Genomic DNA, 20221 nt, shown 5'->3' on the forward strand with positions numbered 1-20221 from the left:
GATCATTGATTCTCAGTGGGGGGTGTGTGTCTGTGTGTGTGAGATGGCCCCTTCCAGGGGACATTTGGTAATATTTAGAGACAGTTTTGCTTGCCACACTGGGGGACAATGCCACTTGGATTTCACAGGTAGAGGACAAGGATGCTACTAAATATTCCATAATGCACAGGCCAGCCCTCCCCACCCTCCCAACAAAGAATTATTTGGGCCAAAACGTCAGTAATGCTGAGTTTGAGAAACCCTGGTTTAGAATCAAAGGACCCTAATACCTGGAGAGACATTTTAAATGATCTTATACAAACTGAGTAGTTAAGCAAATCATACTAGACTCGGGTGCTAGAATATGATGCACTTAATAAAGTTCTGCTTATAAAGAATCATGAGAAGAGAAAATATTTGATACAACGTTAAGCAGTCTTCATGTTGTGAACAGCAGTGCTCAAGAAAATCTTGTATGTGACTCCCATTTCCCGAGCGAGGGCGTTCTGTAAGCATCAGATCCAAAGGGATATTTTAATTGGCTGTTCAGTGAAGAGAAGCGAGCGTGGGGCTGTATCTTCCACGCATTTTCTCACTCAGTCTGCACGTGCCACTTACCTGCCTTGTGTTCTTTTGGAGAAGAATCCTCATAATGAAAATGTCTGATTATATTGGTGAGATGGAGCTAAAGGATGTTAGCACTGGTTGATGGTATTTGTTCTGGTCACATTGATTTCTTTGTTGACCCTCATGACAAGCTCAGTTTTTTAGTGATTGGAAGTGCTCCCTCCCTGATAACTCTGTTTTTATTTTTTAATTTGGAAGTAGCTTTATTGTGTAGTTTTAATGATGGAATAGGGTGGAACTGTTTAAAAGCTTAAAAAGAAGAAAGTTAAAATTATAGTCCCACCCTCTAGAGATAGTCATTATTGATGTTTTGGTTTATGTTTTTCGAATTGTTATTTCTGTGTGGATAGGAGAGTTTTGCTTCTGTAGAATAGAATGAGTTTGAAAAATAAATTCAATTCAGATGTGGTTTTCATTCATTTCTGGGTCTGGGAGAGAAGAGCAAAGTGCCAGTCCCTCCCTCTGAGGGTTCTGTGCCAAGAGTGCCTTTTCTCCTTGTCTTTATGAGAACATTTTTTGCTAGTGTTATTTAAGAATTTCATTCTCCAGGCTAGCCTTTGAATGTTTTTGGTTAGCATTCTAAGAAAGAGGCCTTATACTGTATTTTACTATCTGACTTATACAAGAAAAAAGAAAACAGTAGAATTAAGTTTCTTTAGCAGATGTCATCTTCTTTCTCCTCAGTAATAATGAGGACACATCTCTAACAGTTATTGTATGTCATTGTATGTTTTCACTGAATTTTCTTTCTACTCTTCCTGACAGCTCTCTGTGCTGGTAACTCTGTTTTACAAACGAGGAAATAGAGGCACCGAGCAGTTAATTGTCCCGGTCCACATCCTGAATGTGAAGACAAAACTTGTGAGGTTTCTTTACTAAGGACAGGGTACCATATTTGAATTTAGGTGGACTTTCAAAATCCTGCTTGCTTCACGTAATAATTCATCATAAATGTTTTCTTCGTCAATTAATGTGACCATCACAATGAATAATGGCCTGCCATCATATAGTGGCCTGTAGTTTATTTAACCATGTGCCAACTGTTAGATACTTAATTTTCTGATTTTTGGTCATTCTTTGGTGATCATCCTTGTGCGTATATTATGTGAGCTTCTATAGCTGTTTCCTGTGGAAAATTTCTAGAACTGGAGTTTGGGTTAATCATAAGATGCTCAGGTGCCTGCAAGGTGGTAGATAGTGTGATTATACTTGGAGGATGTAATGACTGAAAGACCCACCCACCACTTTTAAGCTTCTTTTTATCCAGCAGAGAAAATAAAATCTGAATAAGAATAAGGATATGGCAGAATTGATAAGGCCATCAGAAAACTTCACCTAGCATACTTTGAGAGTTGACAGGAAGGAGACCTGTTTTACTCTGTAGTCACCAAGCTCTGACCAAAGTCTAATAAGCCCATGGGATTTCTGTAGCATTAAATCAAATCCTGTTGTGAGATTTGAACCTGACTTAGAAATTCTAAATATGTTAAATGCAAAGTGACTAATAACAGAAGGTGACTCGGCAGCTGTTGAGAGAACACGATGACTAAAATGACAGGTTTAGAAACGTAATAAACCTTCTATTAGGAAGACGTGAGAGGAGCAGCAATGAGAGCATCGCTGATGCACACAGGATATTGCCTGGGGGCCTGCAGACATTTTTTCTAAAAATGAATCTAACATAATCAGATAAAAACAGACATCTTAGGGTTGGTTCAGGAATTGGGAAATGAAGGGAACAAACCCATGACGTGAAGACAAGAGGTCACTAGAGTTCCTGAGTTTCCCCACCAAGGTCGGAGGGAAGCTGTCTGGATAAAAGGTGGTCCTTCATCCGGTTTGGAGGACACTTTCCTCATAGGGAAAAATCCGTAAACGTATGTGAATGCATGTGTGTGTGTCTGTATTTGAATATAACTGTATGTATATTCCACGTTAATGCCTGGCCACAGTTAGAACAATTATGAAACAACCTTAAACAAAAAGTAGAGAATTGGGGCCATAATACAGAGTTAAGAACTGTTAACGTGGCATATAATTTTCTGGAATTTTTTTCTCTCAACGTCTGTTAGTCTTTATAGTTATTTATACATATATTTTATGTGTGTAACCATATCACACATCCTGTTTTGTAGGCTGATTTTTCTGCTGCCCTTATATCTTGAACATTTAGTGACCGCTGAGTATTCATTGCGTGGCTGCTCTGCTGTATTTAACCCGGTGGCTTTGTTGGGCTCGGAACGCCGAGCAGTGCCTGAGCAGTGCCATCGACAGCCTTTCCAGATTTCATGCTGCGCTCCACTTCCCCAGCCCCCACTTCACCAAGCATTCTGGTTTGGATGATGTGACCCCTTCCCAGCCCTGAAACCTGGGAGCGGGTGGGAAGGATCTGCACGGAGCAGGAGGAGGGGCCTACATGCGCATCCCAGGAGTGGACGACTGGCCAGGATCCCTCCTGCTGAGATATTTTGGAGGACAATGGGTTCCCTGGGGTTTGGAGGAGAGCTTGATTTTGTCCATACTCCTCTTACTGGTTGCCATTTGCATGAGAGAGTGAGCGTGCGTGCGTGTGTGTGTGCGCGCGCGCACGCGCGCGTGGATGTGTGCGAAGAGAGAAGGGATGGAAGAGGAGTCTGAGGGGGGTAGTTGAGACATAGAAATGGAGGAAACAATTGTTCTGTTAATTTAAGTCACTTTGAGAGCACTGAGGCACAGCTTTCCTTAAACCCTTCTTTCTTTTCTCTAGGAGAGGAAGCATGAGGAAGATTGACCGGTTTTGTAATTCTAAAAACATGGTCCACGTAAGTTGCTATTTCTTCCCCTTGAAGTATGATGACTTTCAGGTTAGGTGGCAGTTATGACTTCCCCTGGAGCTCCCTTCTTAAGGATCCATGATCCTACACCCCAGTTTGTCCCATTACAGTGAAGGTTGGTGGGAAAAGAAAGCTCAGTGCTCTTCCTGTCCGTGTCTCTCTTTTCCAACTGGTGTTGACGTTTTCTTTAAATGCATTGTTTAACTTCTGCTTTGTGCTCTGTCCTCTGTCAAAGGAAACGCTGGAGCCATGGGGGGTCGGTCCCCACAGGGAAGCGGGTTTGTGGGGTTTGAGAAGTTAGAGTTGACTGGCTCATTTGACCACACTTGGGAAAACCTCGAGACTTCTCCACAGACTCGAGCTTTCCAGGTGGATAAGATGGGATTCGCTGTCGGGTGGCCTCGGTCTCCATGTGTGACAAGATGATCTATTTATGAGGCTCTTAGGAAAGTTCGGTGAGGACGGTGGATGGTAACAGGAAGATCGTCCAGTGTGTAAGTGGTGGGCGATTGTAAATTCCCGGAATTGGGAAAGACCATAGAGACATTGACTATCTGAATATATAAACAGAAAAGAAGGATCAAATCTAGTGTGTCAGTTATACGGACTGTTATGCAGCTTATAAAAATCACTTACGACAAGAAAAAATGCTTTCGGCCTCAGCTAGTATAATGAACTTGAGGAATGAGAACATTCTCAATTTTATGTAAACTCTGTTTTCTAAAATAGATATTTTATATAAAACTTGGGGGAAAGGTTTCATGAAATTTGGTTTTCTTATACCTTAAAGGGGAAAGACGGTGTTTTTGTTGTTGTTACTGCTGCCGAGTTGATTCTCACTCCTGGTGGCCCCGTGTACCGCCACTGCTGTTCATAGAGTTTTCATGGCCCATTTTTTCGGAAGTGCGTGGCCATGTCCTTCTTCCTAGTCTGTCTTAGTCTGGAAGCTCCGCTGAAGCCTGTCCGTCATCAGTGACCCTGCTGGCGTTTGAAATACCAGTGGCATAGCTTTCAGCATCACAGCAACACGCAGCTGTCCACAGTGTGACACCCGACAGGCGGGCGGTGTGGTTCCCTGACCGGGAAACGAACCCGGGCCGCAGCGGTGAGCACAGCGCTGAGTCTGAACCACTAGACCCCCAGGGCTGGCTGAACGTGGTGTAGAAGTGCACACTTACAGCGTTGTGAGGCAGGCATGGTGCCTAGGTAGTAGGGAAATTGAGGTTTTTTATCCATCCCCAGACATGCTGGGATTAGTGAGTTATCGCACGGTACCCAAGAAGTTTGCTCTGCGCGAGTGGGCTTCCTCAAGAACGTGCTGGCGCCCTGCGGAATTCCGCATCGCCCCCTTCCTGCAGTGTGGTCCTTCCCTCCCTCTCCTTCCATCTGGAATGATTTCCTTCAGTCTCACTGTGATACGTGTGTCTGTGGTTTCAGGGATCGGTGACGTTCGCGGACGTGGCCGTCAGCTTCTCTCAGGAGGAGTGGGCGTGTCTCAGCCCCGCTCAGAAGGCCTTGTACCGCGATGTGATGTTGGACAACTACAGCCACCTGGCCTCACTCGGTAAGGCTGTCTGCCCCGATGTTCATTACTACTAAATGTGGATGACTATTAAATACTTATAATTATTAATGATAAATTGTCAGTGTCTGTTGTCTTCACCATGAGTTTCAGGGCTGTCATTTAAGCAGTAGCTGAGTTCCTTCTTCTGGCTACCGAAAGAAATAGTTTGGGATTTGTTGGGTTGAAAATGCCTGCATCTTGCCCATCGCTGAGTGAACTTTCTCCCTTACGTTGGTCCTCTCTGTGGCTGCCTCTTTCTTAATGACCGAGGAAGTGAATTTGAAAACTTAGACCTTCATTGCATGATCATTAGCTGAGAAACCAAGTTTCACATTGTGTTTGATTGCAGAATTACTGTAGGCTATCTGGGTTTTTTTTCTGACCCGCCTGCAAGGAGAATAGTGTTTTGAATTTTTCTAAAAAGCCTCTATGATGTCCATAATTTTGATTGGGTCAACTGAATTTGTTTAAAACTGAAGTGGACACATTCCATGTCCTTCAGCAAACATTCCTTTCCCTGCCATGTAGTTGAAAGTTGCAAGCCATGAAGTTTGTATTTTTCATTGAATGAATGTACGAAGAAAGAACAAAAATGTCTAAAAAGGCAAAATAAATAACAACAATAAGCGTAATAATAGTTAACTTTGTAGTGCTAAATACCGGGCAGTGTTTCAAGCGTTTTACATGTATTAACTAATTTCATTTTAATGTCAGTCCTATAAGATAGGTATTATTATCATCCGCTTTTTAGAGATGGGCAAACTGAGGGACGGAGAGTTTAAATAGCTTGTCTAAGGTTCTACTGCTAGTGGCTGACAGAGGATTTGAACGAGGCGGTCAGGCTTGAAGGTTCATGTTCTCAACCACTAAGTTATAATTCCACGCCAAGGGCAGACCCTATATGACTTTAAATGATGCTAAGTCCTTTTTCTAAGATCACTGGTCTCTTATTCAATTCTCGTACCCGTCTCTGAAGTCTTTCTCAGTATCATTTTGACTTTTAACTAGTTGTAAATTTAACCAGGTCTCAACTGAAGTTTTTTTTTTTAATTAAAAATTTCTACATCATGTGTCATTTTTTTCTTTTAAGGAGGAAGTTCCATTTCTAAGCCAGATGTCATTACCCTCCTGGAGCAGGAGAAAGAGCCGTGGATGGGTGTGAGGAAAGAAACAGGCGGACGGAACCCAGGTGAGTGAGGGGAAAGCCAGCAGGGGGCCATAATCATTGGGGCCCCCGTGGTCAGAGAGGAGTCACACCCCTGAGAGGTGGTTTGGAAACCTTCCTTCGAAGACCCAAGGCCTCTTAGATGAAAACGCCTGATCTCTGGGAAGGAAATAAAGATCACAGCACGAGCTGTTGGAGGAACTTCATCTTTTACTGATGACTGAATTTCTCTTCTCTTATTCCCCTCCCCTTTTAGTGCTGAGTGCCTTTCTTTCCCAGAATAAACTTAAAAAAATTTTTTTTTAAAGATTGCACCTGAGTTAACATCTGTTGCCAATCTTCTTTTTTTTTCCTTCTTCTTCTCCCCAAAGCCTCCCAGTACATAGTTGTATATTCTTAGTTGTGGGTCCTTCTGGTTGTGCTGTGTGGGACGCTGCCTCAGCGTGGCCTGATGAGCAGTGCCAGGTCTGCACCCAGGATCCGAACCAGCGAAACCCTGGGCCGCCAAAGCAGAGCGCACGAACTCAACCACTCGGCCACGGAGCCGGCTCCTAGTATAAACTTTTAACGTAGATTTTGCATCCAGCTGCTTTCCAGCCCTGCTTTGCATTTAGATTTCTATATGTGCTTCCCCTGTCTAAAGAATGTATTCTTATATTCAGCAAATATTTATTGAGTGCCCACTGCAGGCAAGGCCCTGTGGTTGGCACTGTCCATACAGTGAAACGAACGTGACTGATAAAGTCCTGCTCTCTCTCCTGGATTCCACCTGCAGTGGGCAAGATGTAGATTAAACCAATAAGCAGATGACTAGATCAGTAACGTCACGAATCATGCTGTGCAGACAAGTAAATGGGAATAAGGTGGTGAGAATGACAGAGCCCGAGTGGTCAGGGGACGTGTCTTGAAGTGGGCATGCTCTCCCAAAAGTAGGGGTTCAGGCCCCATCCCTGGGCGAGAGCATTCTGTCTGAGCAGGAAGTGATCTCTGTGTGACTGGCAGCAGTAAGAAGGTTAGAGCCAAGGGGCCGGCCCCATTGGCCAAGCGGTTAGGTTCATGCGCTCTGCGGTCCGGGGTTCGCCGGTTTGGATCCTGGGTGTGGACCTACACACTGCTCATGTGGCCACGCTGTGGCAGCATCCCATGGAGAGGAACTAGGATACACAACTGTGTACTGGGGCTTTGGGGAGAGAAAAAAAAGAGAGGAATATTGGCAACAAATGTTAGCTCAGGGCCGATCTTCCTCACCAAAAAGCTACCTTAAAAAAAAAAAAGAAAAGTTAGAGCCGAGGTGAAGGGAGAGTAGGAAGGAGGTCTGGGAGTTAGGCCAGGGCCAGACCGAACAAGGTTTTGGTCGTCACTGTGAGGAATAGGGAATGTTTTCCAAGTTATTTGTAGCCAATTACGATGTTTAAAATTTTCTTCATTTCGTAGTTTGTAAACAAACTATGACAAGAATCCAGAAAACCACATGAAACAAAGAATTGCGTGATTAGTTATATTAAGGGTCACGCACTTTCACCACCAGGTCGTGAGTTAGGATTCTGCCAGCTGCGCCGGAGTGCCTCTTCACAAATTACAAGCCTTTCCCTCCCTGCGAGAAGAGTTTTCTTTAGAGTTTTCTCATCTCAATGAGCGTCTCCCACAGTCGGATTTATTTTGCCTGTTGTTTCAGAAGGTCTTTAGTCTCTTTGAAATTATAGGTTCTCTTAACCTTTTTTTATTCTTAACAGTTTTTTTTTTTTTAAAGATTTTATTTTTTCCTTTTTCTCCCCAAAGCCCCCCAGTACATAGTTGTATATTCTTCGTTGTGGATCCTTCTAGTTGTGGCATGTGGGACGCTGCCTCAGCGTGGTCTGATGAGCAGTGCCATGTCCGCGCCCAGGATTCGAACTAACGAAACACTGGGCCGCCTGCAGCAGAGCGCGCGAACTTAACCACTCGGCCACGGGGCCAGCCCCTATTCTTAACAGTTTTTTCGTGATAAGATTAGATCGTTTGTGCTCTGGTTTCCCACCATCTGGATTTTGCCGATTGCACCCTGTGGTATAGATTAGCATGTTCCTCTGTCCTCTGCTTCCTGTAGATTGATCGCTGGGTCTAGAAGTTTAATCTGACTCAGGTTTTGGGGGTCGTTTTGGCAAGACTGTTGGCGAGGTGGTGGTGACATTCTTCAGTCGGTTGGCACACGATGTCGGGATGTCTGGTTTTAGTGATGTTCGCAGCCTTTGATGGTCCGTTACTGTGTCCATTAATTCATTAGAGCTTGCAGATTGGTGATACTCGAATTCTGTCATTTATTCTGTATCAGCTAGAGTGCATCTGTAAAGAGAAACTGCCTCATGTACTGCTTGGTTACTCAGTTATATAGATCATTTGGAAAAGTCCAGATAAATACTTGATTCTTTGCCTTTGTTTACCAGTTTTCTAAATAATGAGTTAGTTTCCTAGCATCCTTTCAAAGGTGACCTATTTTTTGTGATGATTGAATACATGGAATTAAAATATTTGATGTATTTTACTCTATTGTTACTATTTTGTGTTTGTGTGTGTGTGTGAGGAAGATTAGCCCTGAGCTAACATCCGGCGCCAATCCTCCTCTTTTTGCTGAGGAAGACTGGCCCTGAGTTAACATCTGTGCCCATCTTTCTCTATTTTATATGTGGGACGCCACCACAGCATGGCTTGACAAGCAGCGTGTAGGTCCACACGTGGGATCCAAACCAGCAAATCCCAGGCCGCTGAACCAGAGTGTGTGAACTCAACCACTTTGCCACCAGGCTGGTCCCAAGTTACTATTTTTACTGATGCTCAAATTGGTCCCCTCATTGGCCAGCGCCAGCCTCTTCAGCTTGGCTCCTGAGCCCTTTTAACCTGGCTCTGGTGGACTATGAGAGATTCCTGCTGTCTAGTAAGACAGCCTGTTCCAGGCCTGTCTTGTACATGTCCTTTTCCAAACCTGGAATAAGACGTTTCTCCAGAAAGCCATGGTTGGTTTGATGGAAAATAATATTTCAAGACCACAGTCTGGGTACCAGGGGTGCTCATCCTGCCTGGTTAGGTCATTGCTTTTAGGCATTTTCAGGGGACAGAGATAGGAAATAAACACCTGTAGTCTTGTTTTAAGGATAAATGCCCCACAAGTTGACACTGCTCTTTCTAACTCAGTTTTAGGATTACAGGGTATTTACTTAATCTAATCTATCTTAAATCTGTGTCTTGTTTTTTCTCAAACTGAAATTCCTGGTTCTCAGCGATACTGGGGATAACAGAATATCCTATAATTACTGATTTGTTTTATCTCACATTATATGCAAAACATCCTGAGAATAACACGGCCAGCATTACCATGACGCTATGATTATTGAAAACAGATTGTGCTCTCCACATTTTCTCCCCATTTTTTGTAGTTTTCCCATACATTTCAAAGTGCATTGTCATTATATGCTGTAATCTCATCTTGATAATCCTCATTTAGTGTGAATTCTCTAAGAATGTACGTGTGTGTGAGGTATCTCTGGTCAATTTGGTTGTTTGAACTTTTTCTCCTACACAGTCTTACGGGCTCGTGGAACAATTTCCCTGAGTGTTTGTATGTTGATAACAGTTCAAAGTCTTGTTCTTTTTTTAATATAACAATTAAGATATAATTTACATACCATAAAATTCACCCATTTAAGGTCTACCATTCAGAGGTTTTTAGTGTGTTCACAGACTGGCACATGTCTCACCACAGTCAGTTCTTTACCAGTTTCCTCACCCCAGAAAGAAACCCCATACCCATTAGCGCTCACTCCTCATTTCCCTCAATATATTTTCTAATTTTCTTGATTATTTATTTGACTCAAGAGTACTTTTTTCCCCTTAAATTTTCCCAGGTTTTTATGTTGAAAATGTTCAAACCTAGAGAAAAGTTAAAAGAATAAGTGAATTCCATTTAAAACTGTTGCCTGGGGGCTGGCCCCGTGGCCGAGTGGTTAAGTTCGAGCTCTCCGCTGCAGGCGGCCCAGTGTTTCGTTGGCACTACTCATCAAACCATGCTGAGGCAGCATCCCACATGCCACAACTAGAAGGACCCACAACGAAGAATATACAACTATGTACTAGGGGGCTTTGGGGAGAAAAAGGAAAAAAAAAGAAAATCTTTAACAAAAAAAATTAAAAAAAACAAACAAAAAAACCCACAAAAAACTGTTGCCTGGATTCACCAATTGCTAGCATTTGCCATGTTTGCTATAAGTATTTATATATCTAAATATTTTAAACCGTTTTTACTGTCGTGTGGAGGGGTAAGTCACAGATATCATGACAGATACCTTAAATGCTTTAGCTTGCATCTCCTAAGAATAGGACATTATCGTAAATAACCTTTCATTATTCCTGATTGACTTCATTATCCTAATTAACCTAAATAACCTATCATTGTCACACCTAAGAAAATCATCATTGTTTCAGGCGCTTTATCTAAAGTACAGTTCATTGTTAAATTTCTTTTTAATTTTTAATTTTTTTGTATGAGCGTATTTCAATTTAGGATCAAATTAAGGTTCATAAATAGATTTATTGTTAGGTCTTATTTCCTTTTAATCTAAACTTCTGTGCCTTAAAAAAATTATTTTTATTTATTTATTTTTTACTTTGGCCTCTTTTTTTTAAAGAGTCCAAATCCAGGCCAGTTTTCTTAAAGCATGATATTCTGAATATGTGTGACTAAAAATTTTTCTCATGATTTGGTTCAGAAAACTCCACAATGGAGGCCTAATTCCAGTAGCATCCTATGAAGAATCACGTAATATCATGTCTGTATAGATTACTGTAATTTTGGTGAACCAAGTATGGCTTTTGCATTTCCATATAAATGAATAATCTCTGATATTGATCTGACAGCATGATTTTATTGTGGTCAGAAAATATGTTGTTTCACTCCTTTTAAGTACGTTGAGACTTGCTTTGTTTTATAATCCAGTATGTGGTCAATTTTTATAAATGTTCTGTGTGATTGAAAAAGGAATGTGTGTTGGTAGTGTCAAGTTTGTTTTGTGTTTTTTATATATATGTGTATTTAATTTTTTAAAAAATCTACTTCTGCAAATTACTAAAAGAGGTATGTTAGAATCTCCCATTCAGTTTGTAGATGTGTTTTCCTTTATATTTTATCTATATTTGCTTCATATTGAAACCATTTTATTGGTGGCATATGAATATTTAATATCTCTTTGTTACCATGGCCTTAAGGCAGGTGCATTATAGAAAATTAGTAGAGACAAGTCCGAATTAAAAATGTAACCCTCACAACTGTGTTCTTCAGTAATTCCTGGTTTACTCCTGTCCTTCCACACCTTCACACACATACGTACAGTTATTTCTGTTGAGCAAAATGAGATCCTGTTGAAATTTCTGTTTGATGACCTCCCTTTTCCAGTCACATCTCACTGAATAGTTCCCTCACGCTTTAGTTGTCTTACATCTGTGCTGTGGTCGCATTACGTGTACATACGTTGAAAAGCCCGTCACGTGATACAATTTTTCTTTCAACCATCAAACATGTTCTAAAGAACTCAAGAGGAAAAGATGGTCTATTATATTTACCCAGATAATTCCCATTTCTTTTGATCTTCCTTCATTCTTGATGTTCCGGATTTTCTTCTGGTATCGTTTCCCTTTAGTCTGAAGAACTTCCTTTAGCAGGTCTTTAGAATAGGTCTGTTGGTGATATTCTTTTACTATTCTGTCATCTAAAAACATCTTTATCTCATCTTTATTTCTGACCAAGACTTTTTCAGGATGTAGAATGTGGGGCAGAATTTTCCTTTTAGCACTTTAAAATGTCACGTCACTTCCTTCTGCCCTCCCTTGTTTCTGATGCGAAGCCTAGAGTCGTTGTCCAGGTATTGGATAGGTAATGAGTTGTGAGTTTTTTGGGTGCTTTCAAGTATTTTTTCCTTTGTCTTTAGTTTTTACTGGTGTGATTATGATGAGTTTGGGTGTGGATTTCTTTAGGTTTATTCTCTTTGGGGCTCAGTGAGATTTTCGAATCTGTAGGTTTATGGATTTTGCCAAAATTGGAAAGGTTTTAGCCCTTTAGTTCAACATTTTTTCAGCTGTGCACACTTTTCCTCTCCTAGGATGCCCATGACATGAATGTGAGAGCTTTTGGCGTTGTCCTCCTGGTCCTTGTTGTGTGTTCATTTGTTTTTCGATCTTTTTTCTTTCTGCTGTTCAGATTGGATAAATCTTTCTCTATCATAAGTTCATTATTTCTTCCCTCTGTCTTCTCCAGTCTCCTATTGAGACCATCCAGCAATATTTTAATTTCAGTTATTATAGTTTTTTGTTCTAACTTTTCCGTGGTTCTTCTTTATATCTTCTACATCTTTGCTGAGATTTTCTATTTTTCCATTTGTTTCAAGAGTGTTTGTGGTTGCTTGTTGGAGCATTTGCATGATTACGGCATTAAAGTTTTCATCAGATAATTCCAACATCTGTCATCTTGGTGTTAGCATCTGTTGATTTTCTTTTAGAACCTGTTGATATATTTCAGCAGGCAATCAACCTAACTAGGTTCAAGCTTCAAGTTTCTACCTGCCTTCTGTGGTTTGTTTTCCCATTTTTACATATACTTGACAGATCTGGCTCAGATGTGCGTTTGTTTCCATTTGAAGTGATAGGAGAAAGGTCCTATTTATCAACTTTAATGGTTTTGGATGAGTGATAATTATGATAAGCCTTTCCCAGTGGCTTATTTTTGTATTATATACATTTATTCTCAGGCTAATTTCCTTTATCAGTAATTCTCCAGTAATCTACTTAACAGCTATTATGTGCTATGAGCTTATTATTCACTGGTGAATGCTATCAGGATTGTGTCTGCCCATAGGCAGATTTAGGGATAAGAAAATATACAGAATAAGAAATGAGGCAATGAGGGGCCGGCCCCGTGGCCAAGTTGTTAAGTTCGTGCACTCCACTTTGGTAGCCCAGGGTTTCGCCAGTTTGGATCCTGGGCACAGACATGGCACCGCTCATTAGGCCACATTGAGGCGACGTCCCACATACCACAACTGGAAGGACCCACAACTAAAATATACAACTATGTACTTGGGGGATTGGGTGAGGAAAAGCAGAAAAAAAACAAAAGAAGATTGGCAACAGTTGTTAGCTCAGGTGCCAATCTTTAAAAAAAAAAAAAAGAAATGGGGCAATGAATGAATGAAAGTAATTGAAACAGTTATGAAAGCAAGGAATGAGACTTGTGAATAGAGAATACAAGACAGAGACACACTTAGATAGGGCCCACCAGGCACAGCTGTACTGAGGAAGATACTTATCCTGAGACTTAAAAGATGGGAGCGATGTCTCCTACAGGCAGCCCAGGCCACAGGATTCTTGGGTGATGAAATAGCCTGAGCAAAGCCTGAAGGTGTGGAAAATATGTTGTATCATGTTTTAGGTTTCTAAAACAAGGCAGTATGGAAGAGGTAGGGTACAAAGGATGACAGTAGCTTGGTATGAGTTCTTGTAAGCGTATCCATGGTAAGGGTTTCGGATTTTATTTTAAGAGTAAAGACAAACCGTTCAAACAGTTTTAAGTATGGATCCTTAAACTTTGATCTACATCAGAATGATCTGATAGAGATGTTGAAAATACAGCTTCGTAGGACTTATTCCTAAAAATTCTGATTCTTTGCATTTGAGTTAATTGAATATCAATATTTGTAACAAGCTTACCAAATGATTTTAACACCTAAATTTCACAAAGTTACTCTCTTCCCCTATTATGAACATCACCATCTTACATAAACTGTCTTGACTAGTGGAGCTCTTCTTATCCTTTTTCAACTTCTCTGAAAGTATTTTAGGGTTAAGTCATTCTATAATGGATTTTGTACCTGTGTGTGTGTTACAGGACAATAAAAAATGTGTTTGCTTTTTCCTTTTCTTTCAGATTTGCAGTCAAACTCTGGAGCTGACAAGTCATCTACAGAAAATGATATTTATGAAATAAATTTGCCCAAACAGAGTGTAAAGGAAATAAGTAAAACTCCTGGCCTCAAGGCCTCCAGTTTTAGAAATGATTCAAAACACAGAAGTAAATTTGAGGGACCACAGGGACATCAAGAGGGACATGTCAATCAAAAGATAATCAGCCAGGAAAAAATGCCCACTTACACTCGCCGCACTTCTCTTATTCACAATACAGATAAACCATATGAATGTAAGGAGTGTGGGAAGTTCTTTAGTCGTGGTTCAAGTCTTATTCAGCATCAGAGTATTCATACTGGAGAGAAACCCTTTGAATGTAAGGACTGTGGGAAGACCTTTAGGCTTTATCTGCAACTTACTCGACATCAGAAATTTCATACTGGTGAGAAACCCTTTAAATGTAAGGAATGTGGGAAAGGTTTTAATTTTCCCACTCTACTTAATCGCCATAAGAGCATTCACACAGGTGAGAAACCATTTGAATGTAAAGAATGTGGGAAATCCTTTAATCGTAGCTCAAACCTTGTTCAACACCAGAGTATTCATGCTGGTATGAAACCATATGAATGTAAGGAATGTGGGAAAGGCTTTAATCGTGGTTCCAATCTTGTTAAGCATCAGAAAATTCATTCTAGTGAGAAACCCTTTGTGTGTAAGGAGTGTGGGAAGGGCTTTAATTATCATTACCAACTTATTGAACACGGCCGAATTCATACTGGCAAGAAACCCTTTGAATGTAAAGATTGTGGGAAGGCCTTTAGTCTTCTGATACAGTTTGCTCGACATCAGAACATTCATACTGGTGAGAAACCATTTGAATGTAAGGAATGTGGGAAGGTCTTCAATCGTGGCTCGAATCTTATTCAACATCAGACTATTCATACTGGTGAGAAACCCTATGAATGTAAGGACTGTGGAAAGGCTTTTAGACTTCACCTACAGCTTTCTCGGCATCAGAAAATTCATACTGCTCAGAAATCCTTTGAATGTAAGGAATGTGGGATAGCCTTCAGACATCAGTACCAACTTATTGAACATCAGCGAATACATACAGGTGTGAAACCTTACGAATGTAAGGAATGTGGGAAATGCTTTCGTCGTCGTTCAAACCTTATTCAGCATCGGAGCGTTCATACTGGAAAGAAACCCTTTGAATGTAAAGAATGTGGGAAGACCTTTAGACTTCGTATACAACTTATTCGGCATCAGATATTTCATACTGGTGAGAAGCCTTTTGAATGTAAGGAATGTGGAAAAGCCTTTAGTCTTCCTACCCAGCTTAATCGCCACAAGAAGATTCATACAGGGGAGAAACCATTTGAATGTAAAGATTGTGGGAAGTCCTTTAATCGTGAGTCAAACCTCGTTCAACATCAGAGCATTCATGCTGGTCTGAAACCATATGAATGTAAGCAGTGTGGGAAAGGCTTTAATCGTGGTTCAAACCTTATTCAGCATCAGAAAATTCATTCTAGTGAGAAACCCTTTGTATGTAAGGAGTGTGGGAAGGCCTTTAGATATCATTACCGACTTATTGAACATCGTAGAATGCATACCGGTGAGAAACCCTTTGAATGTAAGGAATGTGGAAAGGCCTTTAGTCTTCTGACACAGTTTACTCGACATCAGAACATTCATAGTGGTGAGAAGACATTTGCGTGTAAGGAATGTGGGAAGACCTTCAATCGTGGCTCGAATCTTATTCAACATCAGACTATTCATACTGGTGAGAAACCCTATGAATGTAAGGACTGTGGAAAGGCTTTTAGACTTCACCTACAGCTTTCTCGGCATCAGAAAACTCATACTGGTGAGAAACCCTTTGAATGTAAGGAATGTGGGATAGCTTTCAGACATCAGTACCAACTTATTGAACATCAGCGAATACATACAGGTGTGAAGCCATGTGAATGCAAGGAATGTGGAAAGGGCTTTAGTCATGCTACAGACCTTAGAGTACATCAGAGAATTCATACTGGTGAGAAACCCTTTGAATGTAAGGAATGTGGGAAGGCCTTTCGACATCATTACCAGTTTCTTGGGCATTACAGAATTCATACTGGTGACAACCCCTATGAATGTAAGGAATGTGGGAAATGCTTCACTCGTGGTAGAGACCTTAGAATACATCAGAGAATTCATACAGGTGAGAAACCATATCAATGTGAAGAATGTGGGAAGGCCTTTAGTCGTAGCTCAAACCTTATTCAACATATTAAAATTCATACTGGTAAGAAACCCTATGATTGTAAAGAATGTGAAAAGGCCTTTAGCAGTAATTATGAACTGACTGTGCATCAGAGAATTCATACTGGTGAGAAACCTTATGAATGTAAGGAATGTGGGAAAACTTTTAGACTTAGCTCAGTCTTTACTGCACATCAGAGAATTCATACGGGTTTGAAACCCTATAAGTGTAAAGAATGTGGAAAGACCTTTAGCTGTAGCTCAAACCTTGTTCAACATGAGAGAATTCATACTGGTGAGAAACCTTATGAATGTAAGGAATGTGGGAAAACTTTTAGACTTAGTTCAGTGTTTATTGCCCATCACAGAATTCATACAGGTCTGAAACCCTATGAATGTAAAGAATGTGGGAAAGCTTTTACTGTGAATGGTCAGCTTACTCGACATCAGAAAATTCATAATCACCAGAAGTCCTATGAATATAAGGAATGTGGGCAAACCTTAACTGGGTGTGAACAGTTGACTCAACAACAGAGAATGCATACTGGGGAGAAATCCCGTGAGTATAAAAGAATGCGGGGAGACCTTTCATCATGGTCTGAGATTGGCTCTGACAGCACAGTATGTGTACTGGTGAGAAACTCTGAGTGTAAGTAACGTGGGAATATTTGTAGTCACAGTAAACACCTTAGTGTTCAGAGAGGCCTTCTGATGAGAAAGTCTTTGAATGTAAGGAATATGGGGTAGCCTTCGTCTTCACAATTTACTAACCATAAAAGATATTTTACTAGATGTGTTAACTTCATAAACTAGAGAAAAACTCTTACTGGAACAAATGTAAGAAAATGTCTACCTGAGGCACATACTTTATCATCATTGCCATTTCACTACCTGTGTGACATCGGGCTGGATGCTTATCTTTTTGCATCCTTTGTAATGGCAACACTAGGTAGTGTTGTTGTACAATTATGGGAATAAATGTGTTATAGTACATATTAAATCCTTGAAAGAGTATTTGGCACATGCCTGTGCTCATAAAGAATAGCTTTACGTTGTTTCATTAGCATTACTGCTATTGATGTGAGAGGAAATTGGATTATTACAAATAATTTAGAAAAGCCTCATCCATTCATCCATTTTTTAATTTTAAATAACTTCTGGATAAAATCTAGTAGGATGTAAAGAACAGAAGAGAATTTTCATGAAGAGCTCATTCCTTAAGTTATGTCAGAAAGTTAATGCTGGAAGAAACCCTGTGGGTTTAATGAGTGTGGAGGTGTTGAAAATACAGTTGTTGAAGAATCAGGGGGAGTTTTTGAAGCAATTTCTCTATAAAAATTTCAATAGGCAGAAAAACATATAATTGATGTTCTCTGTCCAGAAGTTGAGATCAATCAGATATTCACAAAAGAATAGCAAAATTAAAACTATCCACTTATGTATTATCCAACTCTTTATCATGAAAATTTTTACACATATGGCAAAGTTGAAACTATAAATAAATATCCATACACCCTACCTAGATTCAAAGTTATTAACAATTTCGCATGTTTATTTTTCTGTGTATTTTTTGTTGTACCATTGAGAACATGTTTTAGACACCATGATTCTTTACCCCTTATCGCATCAGTATGTGTCTCCCAAACATAAAGGCAGGCTCTTCTGTAGCCATGGTACCATAATTACCCTTAAGGAAATCATTCATAATTCCACAGTATCTATCTTATATTCACATTTCTTTATTGGCCTCTCAAATGCTTTTTACAGCTGTTTCTTTTCTTAGGAGAATGCATTCCAGATTCTGCACTGTATTTGGTTGTTAGCTCTCTTTAGTCTCTTTTAGTCTGGAACAGTGACTCAAATTTTCTTAGGTGTCAGAGTCACCTGTGGAACTTGGTAAAAATAAGCTCGGGCCCTGTCCTGCCGTCCTTCACTGAGCCGGGGCCTCTGTGTTCTGTACCAGTTCTTTAGGTGATTCGGATATGCACCACAGAGAGCCACTGGTCTAGAACATTCTCTCTTTTTTTGATGTTGACTTGAGAAGTCTAGGAAAATTGTCTGCCAGGTGTTTGATTTTTTGTTTCTTTCTAGTGTCATTTAGCCTTGCTCTATCCTTTATAGAGCAAGTTAGGTCTAGCGGCTCCATTATGTTCAGATTAAATGTATTTTGAGGGAAGAATACTTTGTAATGTTTGTATGTCACAGCATGTCAGAAAACATATAAGGGCAGGTTGTCACTTTGTTGGTGAAACTGAGTTTGATCATTTAGGTAAGATGCTGGCTTTCAGATCCCTGTTGTCAAGCTCTAGTTTGCAGCTGGTAAGTAATTTGTGTGGAGAGTTTGTCACCTCTTTGGAAATTTATAATCATGTGTATTTAAATCCTGGATCAAACGGAAAATAAAAATTGAAATAGACAATTCAGGAATGAACGACATTAAGATGTCAACATAATTGAACTTGTGGGATGTGAGTGAAGCCGCGCTCTGTACAAAGTTAGGATCCTTCGGTGTATAAAGGAAACCAAGAGTGTTTTGATGAGAATTTGTTTGTTGTTGTTCAGCACTCTATACCCAGCACCTGTACTATGCCTGGCACCTGAGAAATTGATTAACTTTGGGAAAAAAATTTAAGCTGAACAGAATAAAACATAGGCCAACATCAGGAAGCAACAGAGTAAAAGTGAGGATTAATAGTTCAGAAACAGACTTCATCCATTTTTTATTTTTTTCCAGCTTTCTTGAGACATAGTTGACATATAACACTGTATAAGTTTAAGGTGTGCAACATAATGATTTGATATATGTATATATTGCAAAATGATTACCACTGTAAGTTTAGTTAACACATCCATCACCTCACATAGTTACTTTTTGTGTGTGTGATAAGAACTTTCAAGACTTACTGTCTTAGCAACTTGTAAATATACAATACAGTATTGTTAACTTCAGTCACAATGCTGTACATTACATCCCCACAACTTAGAACTGGAAGTTTGTGCCTTTTGACCATGTTCACCCATTTCCCCCCAACTCTCCACCACTGGCACCCAGCAGTCTGTTCCATGTTTCTGAATTCAGTGTTTTTAGATTCCCCATATAAGTGAGATCATACAGTATTTATTCTTTCTGTTTGACTTATTTCACTTAGCACCATGCCCTCAAGGTTCATCTATGCTGTCAAAAATGGCAGGATTTTCTTGTTTTTTATGGCTGAATAATAGTCATATATATACACATATATACCACAGTTTCTTTGTCTGTTCATCCATTAGTGGACATTTAAGTTGTTTCCATTTCTCGGCTATTGTAAATAATGCTGCAATGAACGGGGTAGGTGGGGGTGCCGGTATTTCTTCAAGGTAGTATTTGATTTCCTTCGCCTATATACCCAGCAGTGGAAATGCTGGCTCATATGGTAGTTCTATTTTTAATTTTTTGAAGAACTTCCATACTCTACCATAATGGCTGTACCAATTTACATTCCCACCAGCTGTATACAAGGGGTCCCCTTTGTCCACATCCTCACTAGCATGTCTCTCTTGTCTTTTTGATAATAGCCATTCTAATAGGTGTGAGGTGATACCTCATTGTGGTTTTGATTTGCATTTCCCTGATGATTCGTGGTACTGAGCTTTGATGTACCTATTGGCCATTTGAATATCTTTGGGAAAATGTGTAGAGGTCCTTTGCCCATTTTTAAATTGGATTATGTGGGGGTTTTTTTTTGCTATGAGTTGTATGACTTCCTTATATATTTTGTATATTAACCTCTTATTCAATATGTGGTTTGCAAATACTTTGTCCCATTCTGTAGGTGGCCTTTTCATTTTTGATCCTTTGTTTTGCTGTGCAGGAGCCTTTTCCTTTGATGGACTCCCACCTGTTTATTTTTGTTTTGGTTA

The 20221-nt window shown here is 40.1% G+C and overlaps 1 protein-coding gene across 3 annotated transcripts in view; it reads left to right on the forward strand.

Annotated features, from left to right (window-relative positions):
* The window catches only part of LOC124251033 (zinc finger protein 780A-like), a 20817-nt gene extending 2017 nt beyond the window's left edge, over nt 1-18800 (forward strand). For all 3 annotated transcript variants that reach the window (XM_046683438.1, XM_046683440.1, XM_046683439.1), the window contains exons 3-6: nt 3353-3407; nt 4857-4983; nt 6074-6172; nt 14094-18800. In XM_046683438.1, the coding sequence (XP_046539394.1) occupies nt 3363-3407; nt 4857-4983; nt 6074-6172; nt 14094-16975 (3153 nt within the window). In that variant the 5' untranslated portion in view covers nt 3353-3362 and the 3' untranslated portion in view covers nt 16976-18800. The remainder of the gene's footprint in view (nt 1-3352; nt 3408-4856; nt 4984-6073; nt 6173-14093) is intronic.
* The last annotated feature ends 1421 nt before the right edge of the window (nt 18801-20221 follow it).

This window comes from Equus quagga, chromosome 13, assembly GCF_021613505.1.
Source record: "Equus quagga isolate Etosha38 chromosome 13, UCLA_HA_Equagga_1.0, whole genome shotgun sequence".
Lineage (NCBI taxonomy): Eukaryota > Metazoa > Chordata > Mammalia > Perissodactyla > Equidae > Equus > Equus quagga.